Below are 13505 nucleotides of genomic sequence, written 5' to 3' on the forward strand. Positions count from 1 at the left end.
CACACACACACACACACACACACACACCTCACCTGTGCTCCTGTTAATGCTGCTCACCTGCATTGGCTTTAATGAGCCTGTTTTAATGATGCTCATTTAATAAAAGCTACTTGCTGTCAGATTCTCCACCCCGAGTGAGCACGCCCCGCAGTCCAGAACCACAACTGCCTCTTAAATTCATCTTGTCACAAGTTAGGTGAAAAATTAATGAGTAATGGGTGCCGACTGCAGAACAGGTACTCTAAATTATATGACATGGCAAGACTGGGGACAAAGGTAAGTAGTGAATAAAAGTTTAAAAGGACTAAACATATTCCATTACACTGATTCCAGGTACATTCGCAGATGCATCCTGTGATGCTTGTATTGTACTTTTGGACAATTTTGGTTGAACTAATTTTCATGATATTTCCCCGTTTTACTCTATTCACTGCACTCAAGTTTTCTTAAACCGTAGCTGGAAAAACACTCGCTGTCAGGTTACACATTCACTTTACATGCTGATCTATTTGGTATTTTGAATGCATTTAATGTTCTGTATCTGTGGAGACTTTGTTTTCCCTCTGGTGCCTGCTGTACTGGACACAGACTTACCGTCACGTGACATGCCCACGGCCAGACACTTCTGCAGCCTGCAGTGCTGGCAGCGGTTCCGGCTGGTGCGGTCAATCAGGCAGTTCTTCTGACGTGGGCATGAGTACGCCGCATTGCTCTGCTGACTCCTCCTGAAGAAACCCTACAGGCCCGAGAGACGGACAGAGAGAAGGTTAGTTAACCCACTCATGACTCAACCATAAGTTTTTTTTTTAATTTTTTTTGCTGGCTGAGTAAGGCCACTTATTAAAATTTTTTACTAGCCCCACCACCAAAAATATATTTTCTTTTTAGGAATGTATATTTAAATGTGGAAAAAAACTATACAGTTAATAATAAATAAAAAAAAATATTTTAAATTATATATTTGTTATATTAAAGCATTTATTTAATATATAAATTATATAAAAAAAATATAAATAAAAATAAAAAAAAAAACATTTAAAATTTTGCCTCTAAGCAATCACAAATTATTACTGAAATACAAAAACAAACCTAAATTAAAATAGCAAAATATTCATTAAAAAAAAATAAAGAACTGAGATACAATTATAGTTTTTTATTAAAATTGTAAAATTTGTATTAATTTCAAATAAAGGAGGTTAGGTTATTAAATTAGGTTTAGTTTTAAACTAGTTAATATTTAATAAATTGTAGTAATTTGGGGGGGGGGGGGTGTCATTATTTTATTCATATATATATGATTTTTATTATACAATTTATTTCAGTTAACATTTATTTATACAATTTATTTCAGTTAACATTTATTTCTTTTTTTAGAAAAAGTTTTATTTTGGTTTTAGTTAACTACACTAACCCTGCTGAATTAACCTCAAATGGATGGACATGTCTCTATCTTACAAATGCATATTTCACATGAAGTTGACACATATTTCTTAGAGGTAACTATAAAAAGCAGTTTGGAAAGAGTATTTTTCCTCATTAACGATTGGTATGGCTTGTTCCGAGAAAGGTAGTAAATAATGGCGAGTTTGTGTAAGGTTATTAATGTTGAATAACAGAGCCCGAACCCGGTGGGTGCCGCGAGGGGGGAAGGAGCGGGCGCCCACGTTGAGTTGATTTCTCATCCCTTTGACTTAATGAATTGATTCCAGCTCGTCATTAACACACCCCACTCCACAGCTCCATACACATATGTCTTAATTAGTTGCTCATTGGCTGTTTAATTACTAGAAAACAGCTGACAGCTGCCAAGTTGCTTTCTAATGGCAGCCATTATGAAAGCGGGGTAGGACTGCCGGTGACAAGCAGCGCTCCTTAATAATGCTATGATTTATGGGCCGGAGCGCTGTGCTCGCACATATCATTAAATGTCTCCGTGCATCGAGTAATTAGTAACCATTAAAGATACATTTCAGCAGTTTATTCTTCAGGGTTGCGCGTTTCTGCCGCCGAGTGAGTGACGGAGGGAGATGCTGAGCAGAGAGTCTGTCTATTGTGTGGGAAAACAAAAAGCACGCCATTCAGGAGCCTCGTCTGCATGTTCGTTTCTGCCGAGCCTGCTTGCGGAATGCTAACGAGTCGCTGTGGTGACAGGCAGCAAACAGGAATACACAATAAGCACAAAATTCCTCTTTGCTGAGTGGACGGCGTGTTTGAAAAATGCACGAAAAGAGGAGCTTTGGCGGGAACGAATGGGGGGAGGACGTGATTGCAAAACTGCTAACAACGTGCTGTGATCCAAAGCGCTTCCTTTTTTGACGGTTTTATTAAAAAAAAGTGCAGCAGAAGGTAAAGAAAAACAAGACGCAGGGATTATATTGTTGTTGTATTTGTGACGTTTTTATCAACATTTCAATTTTTAACAATAGTGCATTTTTCTTCCTTAGAAAGACAATAATCCTAAAGAAACTTCTCTGTTATGTTCCACAATGTCTCATTTGTTGGCTTTTCCCGCTTTCTCTTTGTCACACACATGCTGACAGGGTTGTTTAGCTTCTTACCTTGCAGCCCTCACACGTTATCACGCCGTAATGGATGCCTGATGATTTGTCTCCACAGATCTTGCAGGGAATTATTTCGATTTGAGCTGCGGAGAAAGAAAAGAGAGAAGATGCTGTCAGGATTTTTCACTGTCACCAGACACCGCACAACACCTCCTCCACGACATGAAACGGCGCCGAGCTTCAAACGCATCACGTCCCTGCCACCCTCGGCTGCGGCGTGTTTGGAGGAGGCCATCCTGACTTTAAACAGAAAACCCTCAAAAAGCACAGAAAACGTGATGTCAGCCCGTGATTTAGAAACAAATGTGATCGTAATAAAGCGCCACTGTTCCCTGCAGAGCCTTTGGGCAGCATTGTCGGGACAAACCCAACTCTTTACCACATGACTGAACCTTTCCACCAATGGAATATCGGTTCAAAGCTCCCTGTTCAATTTAAAAACCGCAAAAACCAAGTAGACAGTTTTACCACCATGAGACGCAGAGTCCAAGAGGCCTAGCACTGACACAACGAGAAGATGGTAATAAGAAGGCTTGAGTATTTGTGAGGAAAAACAATAGCTTTATAGCTCTAGAGCTATAACATGTAGTGTGTAGAGAGGCTTTTTTACTATATTTAAAAGGTTATTTACCCCAAAAATAAATATTTTGTCATCATTTACTCACTCTCTTGTAAACAAAAACACATGTAAAACAAAATGGCCAAGTTGCCAAGTTGTTCACGCTGCTCTTTTTTATACAATGAAAGTTAATGGTGACCAAGAGAACACCAACAATAAAATAAAAAAAACTACAAACAAAAAATACTTCATTCATCAAAAGCAACTAAACACAAGAAACCCAACAAAAGGCCATCATTTGAGACTCAGGAACCCCTACAATATTTCACAAACCATATCTAAATAAAAAACTAATATAAGCTGCAGCAGAAAATTTATTCTTATGACTAATCTACCTCATAACTTCAGAGAAGTTAGAACGTAGCAAGTTGGACAACTTTTACGGAGCGTTTTAGGAGCTTGATAACCCATGGTGCCCATTAACTTTTACTGTGTGGAAAAGAGCAACGTGAACATTCTTCCAAAAATCTCCTTTTGTGTTCCACGAGAGTTATACAGGTTTGGAACAACGTGATGGAATAAAAGACGACAGAATTATTCCTTTATAAAAGTAAACTTGCAGATATTGATTCCGTTAGATACAACCAGGCATGAGTTGCTTAAAACACTATTTGATAAAACTCAGGCATCTCAAAGCAAAGGCCACGGCAATATAATCACATCAAAGGACCTGAACCAAACCTCTGGCCATTGCAAAATAGACCTTACCACGCAAGAGCTTCACTCTATATTTAGCCGGATTACAGCTGAACAGTCACTGTTTAATGTAGCCTAAGCATTTTATTTCTACTTGACAGAAATTGCTCCCTCTAGTTCTCTTAGATCCCAAGCCAAAGTTCCCTGCAGCTACTTGCCTACCTCCAGCCAAAATACTGTGGCTCGATAATATTTTAGTGAACCCTATAAATCCAATCGTATGGAATTAATTTGCACGCATCAAATTTGCCATCACTGAGCGACGTCTCCGCAGCGGCCCATTTCATCATCTGCCTTCGAGCTCCCGTTGTGTCATCTGGATAATGTCAACGTCCCAATGGCAAGGCCAAGGGTCTCTCTCTCTTGTTCTCTCCCTCAAATGATCCACTAACCCTGTATGCTGACAGCCAGTACACTGTTGGTTCAGTCAACATGCCTGTAAATGGCACAACAGCATGCGTTTCAAGCTGGGCAGCATGGCGGGATCGCTGATATAAAGTTTTAACCTCAAGAGAGCTTCTTCACAGGAATTGTCAGAATTGTTCATTCACATTACCGATCTTGTTATTTTATCATTAATTGAAACTATAATCATTTCTTTTTTTGAAAAAAATACAAATAAAATGTGGCCAGTGCACTCTGTTGTTTGTTTTGGTGCTCTCTCGGCATGAGCATTAGCGCGCCAGTGTGTTCCTACTCCTTTAGCATTTTCAGCCTCATTACTTACATAATTTGTTCTGACATGCACTCACAACAACTGAAGCATGCTGTAATTAAGGCTGGCTGTGGTTGAAGTCCAGGAGAGAAGCTGCAGTACCAGGCCCCTGCCAGTAGGTGGCAGTCTAGGGCTGTGAGAACCGTCTATTCCAGGCTCGTAATCCCAGCCTGCCCTAAAGGCTGAAGCGGTTTGCGCCTCCACATTGCTGGCATCACAGACAAGCAGGCTGTGGGTTCGAGCCTGCGGGGCCAGCCGCCGCGCTCCTATCTGACTCCCTCCCTAGGCGCTGCTCAGAGGGCCCTTAGTTTTAGCCGGAGAGAAGCAGGTACACTTGCTGACGAAGCTCGTGCCACATCAGTCGACGATGCGGGAAGTGAAGAGGGCATAACGCTGCGTTGGGCACTCAGGTTTGGGTCCGCCTAGCGCCAATTCTCTCTCTACTCTCCCTCTCGCCAGGCCTCCACATGAAACACTCACAAAGCTCTTTGTCTCCTGCCTGGCTCACTCTGCGGGTTGCCGTGCTGGATCGGAGCTTCCTTTGTCTACGGAGAGCGCTAAACCAAAATTGTTCTGCTGAAAAAAATCCTCACAGCAAGATTAGGACGGGGAGTAATTCATCCAGCTCCAGTACAAACACACTCGCCTAATAACACACACTGTGAGATATTCAGTTGCTCGAACAGTTCCACATGTTTACAGGGTGGTATTTGCCAACATTAGATAACTGAATAACCTCTAGGGAAAAAATACTATGGTATTACTATATATTTTAGGACATGCTACCATTTGGTCACTATCACTGCACATTGCGGTAAAGAAATAAATAAATAATAATAGACATCTGATCTCAAATAGATACACCACAGGTTATAAAATCAGAAAAGAAGTGGACAGATACTGCATATCAGACTGCGTTCACACCATACACCACTGCTGGTCAAGATGGTCTCAGCCTACGGGCTACATCAAAGACACCACAAACGCACACAGTTACACAAACGAAAGTGCACAGTAAAAGGGCACAGGGCCACGGTAATGTTAAAGATCAAACCATGCACTAAATGACTCCCATAGCGCCTACGTTGAAATGCGTGGAGGAAAAGAGCAAATCTGATGCAGCTTGTTAGTTCAGTCCTCTCTGTTGTGATTTCCTGGAGCCAACTTCAAGGTCACTGAGTCAGAGCTAACAGCGAGACACAGCCCTGAGGAGGAGTGACGTGTCACTTTGCTGTCCCCTCTCTCTGCTAATGCTATCTTTCTCTCTGTCTATCGCCCTCCATCCCTCTCTCTCATTCTGTGTCCCAATCTCAATCAGACCCCGTCTCTGCCTTGCCCTTTACAGCCCTCAAATCAGACCTCATGGGAGAAAAGCCCCTGCTCTTGCTAACAGAAGCCCCTCAGTTTCTGCTAACATCAAACACACTTGTCACTTGCTCACCAAATGGCCGTTTTAATTGGTACGGCACATAGTTCATGCACATAAATTCAGGCTGAGGCCATATTTCATTGCACACCATCAGCCATGACAGTCTGGCTCTCTGAGACTTCTTAGCCATGCTATGCCACAACTGCAAAACACAGCAATAACGTGTCTCATATTTAAGGACGCATACGATCGTCTGATATTTAAGGAAAAAAAGAGCTGTATTCTGCATAAAATCCATGTAGGATGTCTCATATTTTAGCTAGGCTACTGCATTTGAATCAGTTTAGCATACAACTAACAATGTAAAAATTGACAGATTACAGTAGAAAACAAATCTGAATGTGAAATACAGACACTTTTCATGTTTAATAGCCCTTGCTATTAAACATTAGCATAGTTACAGGCTAATCATGATCAAAGGCTAATCAAAGGAAATGAAACCGCGACTGTCCCTTATTTTCCTCTGCTTAAGTTTATACACGTTCACACTTTAATTTAAGTCTTTCAAATAAAGCCACAAAAAGTGGAAACAGCAGAAAAAGATTGCTCATCAAAAAGTAGAGACAATCATCATTTCACCATAACGCAGCTAACGCCTCAGCGCTAACTGTCACAGCTGCTCTGTATTCTTTAGCGCATTAGCCCTGACATCAGCATCACAAAGGCACTTATTCTCTGTGCTGAGCGTTTCTTTAAAGTGCTCTCGCCTCATTTGTACCTGAGGAGCTTCATTCTGAGAGTGAGACAAAAAGTGTGATGTTGACACAATATATTGAAGGCGTGTGAAATATTCAGGAATGTTCACTCGCTAATGGAGGATTCCAGGAGTCGGGTAGTGGGGGAGGGTTGAGCGCTAACTTCATCGGAGTGCTTCTTCCTGTCTGAGCATACACAATTATATGGCTTTTTTTCTGTTCAGCAGTATAAAAACATCCTGATCTTGGTTTCTGCACACAAACATTGGTGATATGGTTTGTATAGTGTGCTGAAAATCAAGCTAGGCGACTAGCGATGGGTCAAAGCGCTAACAACGCATTTGTGGCACATTGCCTACTGCATGCAAATCAGCACAAAATGCCTCTAGTTATTCCCGCTCTGGGCTCAAATCTCGCTGAATTGTTGGATTGTTGACATAACCTGGTGGGATTAGGATTATCTGCTTATGCTATAAAGACACATACTCATAAAGCTGAGAGCTTAACCCATTACACTAGTACACCAAACACAGTCATTTATAACACTTTTTGAGCAAATCTATTAGTGTTTCCACTGTCAAATAGATTCAGAATTGTTCACTAATGAATGAAATCAATACCACGAAGGCCTAAAGCAGTGTTCATAGTAACTAGCAGCGACAAAACAACCAAAATCTTTCTTTTGAAGATATTGATTTCTGCTGACAGCAAACGCTTGAGGTACAATTAAAGGCCAAAATGTACTTCAAATTTGATGCAGACACTAAGCATATGTATACAGTGGAATGCATATCCTGTCAAAGTATTGAAAGTTTTGCCCTTGTCCAATGTCAGGCATTTGTTCACCCCCTGGAGCCATGTGAGACACTTTTTTTTATGGAAGGGCGCTTTTTATTTCACTTCTTTTGGACTGAAGCAATGCAACACCCGCTGACTGCAATAATATAGCTTGAAAGATCAAAGACAATTTTAATATAATGCCAACTGGATTTGTCTGAAAGAAGAAAGTCATATACACCTAGAATGCCTAGGGAGTGAGTAAAACACAGCCTAATTTTCATTTTTGGGTGAACTAATCCTTTAAAGCTGCAGTGTTTCATTTTTACACTATTAGCGGCACCAAACTAAATAAATAAATCTGTTTGTTTGAGTGATCTCACTGCGAAATTTGACTCAACCAAAGGCATGAGTTTGGGATGCTGCTACCTGTTTGAACAGTCAAACTATTTTTGCAGTTCTGTTTTGGACCACTAGTGGCACAAAAATTACACACTGCACCTTTGTGTGGCAACTGGGCTGCACTGTGTGTGTAGAAGGCTGCTAATGTGGTTGTGTGTTGACAGCTGTCAGTGACCAAATGACACAAGCCAGTGAGCTCATGTCAGGGGATTATGTAAGTGATTGGACAGCCATGCTGGAATTGCATAAAGTGCCACATTACAGCCAGATTAACAACGGTCCTCCAGGCCAGAGAACATGCAGTTTAATCAAATTCCTCTGAAATGTTTCACTGCTGTTCCAGATTGTTTCTGTAAATAACGAAGCCCGTGAACATTATCCAAGCACCCTCAGTGGTACGACACAAACCGCTGGAGCTATTTGAGTAAGTATAGGTTTAAGAAAATATGTCAGTGGGAAGAACTCCAGTTTAGGGAATCTGCTAGCTTCTGTTTGATTTATGAGATTAGCTGGTTTTATTGCATGAATAGTCAAAAATCACTGATTTATGTCATTTGGCCAAGTAATTTGGCAACAAAAAATAAGTTTATAACTTCTGATAATTTTCTTTAATTTGCCTTTCAGCTGAAAGAAGGGAAGGTTATTTGAATATCAGCTTCACAAGATCACCATATTCTATGGAAGGCTGATATAGATATGGAATTTAAAAACAAAGGTAATTGTGACTTTGTTTCTCACAATTCTGAGAATAAAATTCAGATTTGCCTTCGAAATTCTGATTTTGACTGACTTTTTTCTTGCAATTCCAAGTTTGCATTTCACAATTCTGTTTTTATCTCACAAGTCTTTTTTTCTCAGACTAGCGAGTTTAATTTGTACAATTTTGACATTCTCAGAATTCTGGGTTTACATCTCACAATTCTGGCTTTTGTTGCAAGCGTATATTATCTCACAATTTTGAAAGGATATCTACAATTCGGAGTTTATCATAAAAAGTCCTAATTACCTTTTTTTTTTTTTTTTTTTTCTGTGGCCGAAAACAGGCTTCCGTAATATTCTACTTGCACCGATAGAATAGCATAAATACTATATGTAATTTGTTGATTTTTAAGCATTTTGAGCTATATTGAGACCTTGCTTAACGGAAATCAAATTTTTCATCTACTATAAAAACTAGAAATTTGGCAACCAAGCAAACAATAAATGTGGTTTTAAGTGCACAAACAACTGTTTTGATCACATTGTTTGTTAGCCTTGCGCACATTTGTTTGTGCTTCCTGTTTAATTCCTTGTGTTTAATCACAGTCCGCTGCCATGATCCACCGCCACTTGAGACCGCCGGAGAGCCGAGAAGATCAGAGGAGATAAGCATGAGTGAGAGAGAGAGGCTGAGATGAGAACTTCTCATTCTTTTCCTCTTGCTGCTCCTGTAAATCGCTGAAGAGGCGGGGTCGACCCAGTGCTGGCTGCTTGCCTTTCAGCATCCATCAGTAACAAATCAATCAATCATCTTTTTTTTTTGTGTATTATACCATTCAATTAACATTTCAACACAAAAAACAAAACACAACATCCCTCCCAGCAAACACAGCAGCTTGTGTTACCGTACTTCCAGATGCACCCAACCGGCTCAGTCAAATGCATTTTGATATGCCATATACAGCAGGGCTGAGCAGAGCAGGAGTGTTTTTCCCAGTAGGCAGTAAGGAGACATCTCACTTCAAGTGCCTGTATCTTACTATTAGGGCCCGAGCACCGATGGTGTGAGGTACACACATGTAACACACCATTACCTACAAAAAAGTCTCTTGGTACAAAATCCAAAACCCAACAGGAAGTCAGTTTTAGGTGTACGGTTTTTGTGCAGTTTTTGCCATTTCCAGGCCTCATACTTTGACTAACTTCTCCTACAGTTTTAATTGGATCATCTTCAGATTTGGTGAGGGTTATCTTAAGGCGTTTGTGACATTAAATTGCGAAGATCTTGAGTTTTCATCAAAGGGCGTGTCCCTGGCGGCCTGACAAATTTGATGTTTTGCCATGAAACAGGAAGTTGCTGTAACTCAGGGAAGCAATGTCCGTTCTGCCCTAAACTTCACACGTTTGATAGGTGTTCTGTCCTCAACACAAGTCCATGCCCATATTCTGTTATAGTCATAGCGCCACCTACTGTCAATAGGAAGTGACATGTTTAACACTGCGATGCACTATTAGCAACACAGTAAAATATGCCATTGTGTGCTAAATAGGGATGTAACGATTCACTCAACTTACGATTCGATTTAAGTCACGATTTTGATTTCACGATTTGATTTGATTCACGATTTATTTTAATTTTTTTTAACTAAATGATAGTTAAGACAAATTATGAATTAAATGTGTCCCTTTATTATTGCTGTGACAAAATGCTGTACATTTCTTTGTGACATTGAAATATAACTATAATAATACACTAATATAGCACTTGCATATTATTGTTCTTTTGTTGGTTTTGATTGCTTCTATTGTCCCCATCTGTAAGTCGGTTTGGGTAAAAGCATCTGCTAAATAAAAAAACTAAAATATAAATCAAAAATCATTATAAAAACAAACAAAACAAATACATTACAAACATTCAAAATAAACAATACTGTATAAAAACTAAATTGTATAATTTCAAAAATTTGAAGCAACAATAGAATGGTTTGACTTCAGTTTTGTAAACTATACATAAAAATATCTGTATGAAACTTCAGCAGATGGGCAGAATCGTGAACATTATCCAAGCACCCTCAGTGGTACGACACAAACCGCTGGAGCTATTTGAGTAAGTATAGGTTTAAGAAAATATGTCAGTGGGAAGAACTCCAGTTTAGGGAATCTGCTAGCTTCTGTGGTGATTTATGAGATTAGCTGGTTTTATTGCATGAAATAGTCAAAAAATCACTGATTTATGTCATTTGGCCAAGTAATTTGGCAACAAAAAATAAGTTTATAACTTCTGATAATTTTCTTTAATTTGCCTTTCAGCTGAAAGAAGGGAAGGTTATTTGAATATCAGCTTCACAAGATCACCATATTCTATGGAAGGCTGATATAGATAATGGAATTTAAAAACAAAGGTAATTGTGACTTTGTTTCTCACAATTCTGGGAATAAAATTCAGATTTGCCTTCGAAATTCTGATTTTGACTGACTTTTTTCTTGCAATTCCAAGTTTGCATTTCACAATTCTGTTTTTTATCTCACAAGTCTTTTTTTCTCATATAGACTAGCGAGTTTAATTTGTACAATTTTGACATTCTCAGAATTCTGGGTTTACATCTCACAATTCTGGCTTTTGTTGCAAGTGTATATTATCTCACAATTTTGAGAGGATATCTACAATTCGGAGTTTATTATAAAAAGTCGTAATTACCTTTTTTTTTCTGTGGCAGAAAACAGGCTTCCGTAATATTCCACTTGCACAGATAGAATAGCATGAATACTATATGTAATTTGTTGATTTTTAAGCATTTTGAGCTATATTGAGACCTTGCTTAACGGAAATCAAATTTTTCATCTACTATAAAAACTAGAAATTTGGCAACCAAGCAAACAATAAATGTGGTTTTTAAGTGCACAAACAACTGTTTTGATCACATTGTTTGTTAGCCTTGCGCACATTTGTTTGTGCTTCCTGTTTAATTCCTTGTGTTTAATCACAGTCCGCTGCCATGATCCACCGCCACTTGAGACCGCCGGAGAGCCGAGAAGATCAGAGGAGATAAGCATGAGTGAGAGAGAGAGGCTGAGACGAGAACTTCTTATTCTTTTCCTCTTGCTGCTCCTGTAAATCGCTGAAGTGGCGGGTTCGACCCAGTGTTGGCTGCTTGCCTTTGGGCAGCTTTCAGGAGTAACTCATGCATGCATCTGTGTGTTTGTTTGTGTATGAGGCCATTCATTTTTCAGTGCCACACACAAAACTCAAGATCCCTCCCAGCAAACACAGCAGCTTGTGTTACCGTACTTCCAGATGTACCCAACCGGCTCAGTCAAATGCATTTTGATATGCCATATACAGCAGGGCTGAGCAGAGCAGGAGTGTTTCCCAGTAGGCAGTAAGGAGACATCTCACTTCAAGTGCCTGTATCTTACTATTAGGGCCCGAGCACCGATGGTGTGAGGTACACACATGTAACACACCATTACCTACAAAAAAGTCTCTTGGTACAAAATCCAAAACCCAACAGGAATCAGATATTTTGAATTTCCTGTACGATTTTTGTGCAGTTTTTTGCCATTTCCAGGCCTCGTACTTTGACAAACTCCTCCTACAGTTTTATTTGGATCATCTTCAGATTTGGTGAGGGTTATCTTAAGGCGTTTGTGACATTAAATTGCGAAGATCTTGAGTTTTAATCAAAGGGCGTGTCCCTGGAGGCCTGACAAATTGATGTTTTGCCATGAAACAGGAAGTTGCTGTAACTCAGGGAAGCAATGTCCGTTCTGCCCTAAAACTTCACACGTTTGATAGGTGTTCTGTCCTCAACACAAGTCCATGCCCATATTCTGTTATAGTCATAGCGCCACCTACTGTCAATAGGAAGTGACATGTTTAACACTGTGATGCACTATTAGCAACACAGTAAAATATGCCATTGTGTGCTAAATAGGGATGTAACGATTCACTCAACTTACGATTCGATTTAAGTCACGATTTTGATTTCACGATTTGATTTGATTCACGATTTATTTTAATTTTTTTTAACTAAATGATAGTTAAGACAAATTATGAATTAAATGTGTCCCTTTATTATTGCTTGGACAAAATGCTGTACATTTCTTTGTGACATTGAAATATAACTATAATAATACACTAATATAGCACTTGCATATTATTGTTCTTTTGTTGGTTTTGATTGCTTCTATTGTCCCCATCTGTAAGTCGGTTTGGGTAAAAGCATCTGCTAAATGACAAAATTTAAATAGAATGTAAATTGCATTTTAATCATGATCCAAACAAAGATGTTGCATACATGCAAAATGAGCAGTTTTTAATTTAAATTAGATTGTATAATTTCTAAATTTTGAAGCAAAAATAGAATGGTTTGACTTCAGTTTTGTAAACTATACATAAAAATATCTGTATGAAACTTCAGCAGATGGGCAGAATGAGATGCAGATTCACTCTCTGCCAGCAGGTGGCGCTTAAAGCGTTTCCTTGGTCCGCTCGACTTTGCTAAATTTGAATATGCATTATACAGAGGCAAGATGAAAAGAAAAAAAATACCATCTAAACTTTTCTAAAGACAGTAAGTTCCCCTCAGACATAAATTCATATAAACTCCTACCCCTAAATGAATCGCGATTTCTTTAGCATCTCAACCGATTTAAATCGTCATATAATTTAATCGATTTTCAACCGGCTCGCAGTTAATCATTACATCCCTAGTGCTAAATGTTGGAAACATGCTAAAACATGCTAGCAACACTTATTTAGTGCTAAAGCATTATATTAATTCCATGAAACAAGAAGTTGTTGTAACACGTGCATACAATGGCCAATATGCCCCAAATTGCACGTAGGGCTGTACAATATATCGAACGATATGATCATGTGCATCTCGAAAGCAGGTGATGGGGATTTACC

The 13505-nt window shown here is 39.2% G+C and overlaps 1 protein-coding gene across 3 annotated transcripts in view; it reads right to left on the bottom strand.

Moving 5' to 3' along the window:
* Window positions 1-13505, bottom strand: part of roraa (RAR-related orphan receptor A, paralog a) — a 283466-nt gene that overhangs the window by 13985 nt on the left and 255976 nt on the right. For all 3 annotated transcript variants that reach the window (XM_042752916.1, XM_042752917.1, XM_042752915.1), the window contains 2 exons: window positions 2559-2644; window positions 595-736 (listed from right to left, as the gene is read on the bottom strand). In XM_042752916.1, the coding sequence (XP_042608850.1) occupies window positions 595-736; window positions 2559-2644 (228 nt within the window). The remainder of the gene's footprint in view (window positions 1-594; window positions 737-2558; window positions 2645-13505) is intronic.

This window comes from Cyprinus carpio, chromosome B25 (genome assembly GCF_018340385.1).
Source record: "Cyprinus carpio isolate SPL01 chromosome B25, ASM1834038v1, whole genome shotgun sequence".
Classification (NCBI taxonomy): Eukaryota; Metazoa; Chordata; class Actinopteri; order Cypriniformes; family Cyprinidae; genus Cyprinus; species Cyprinus carpio.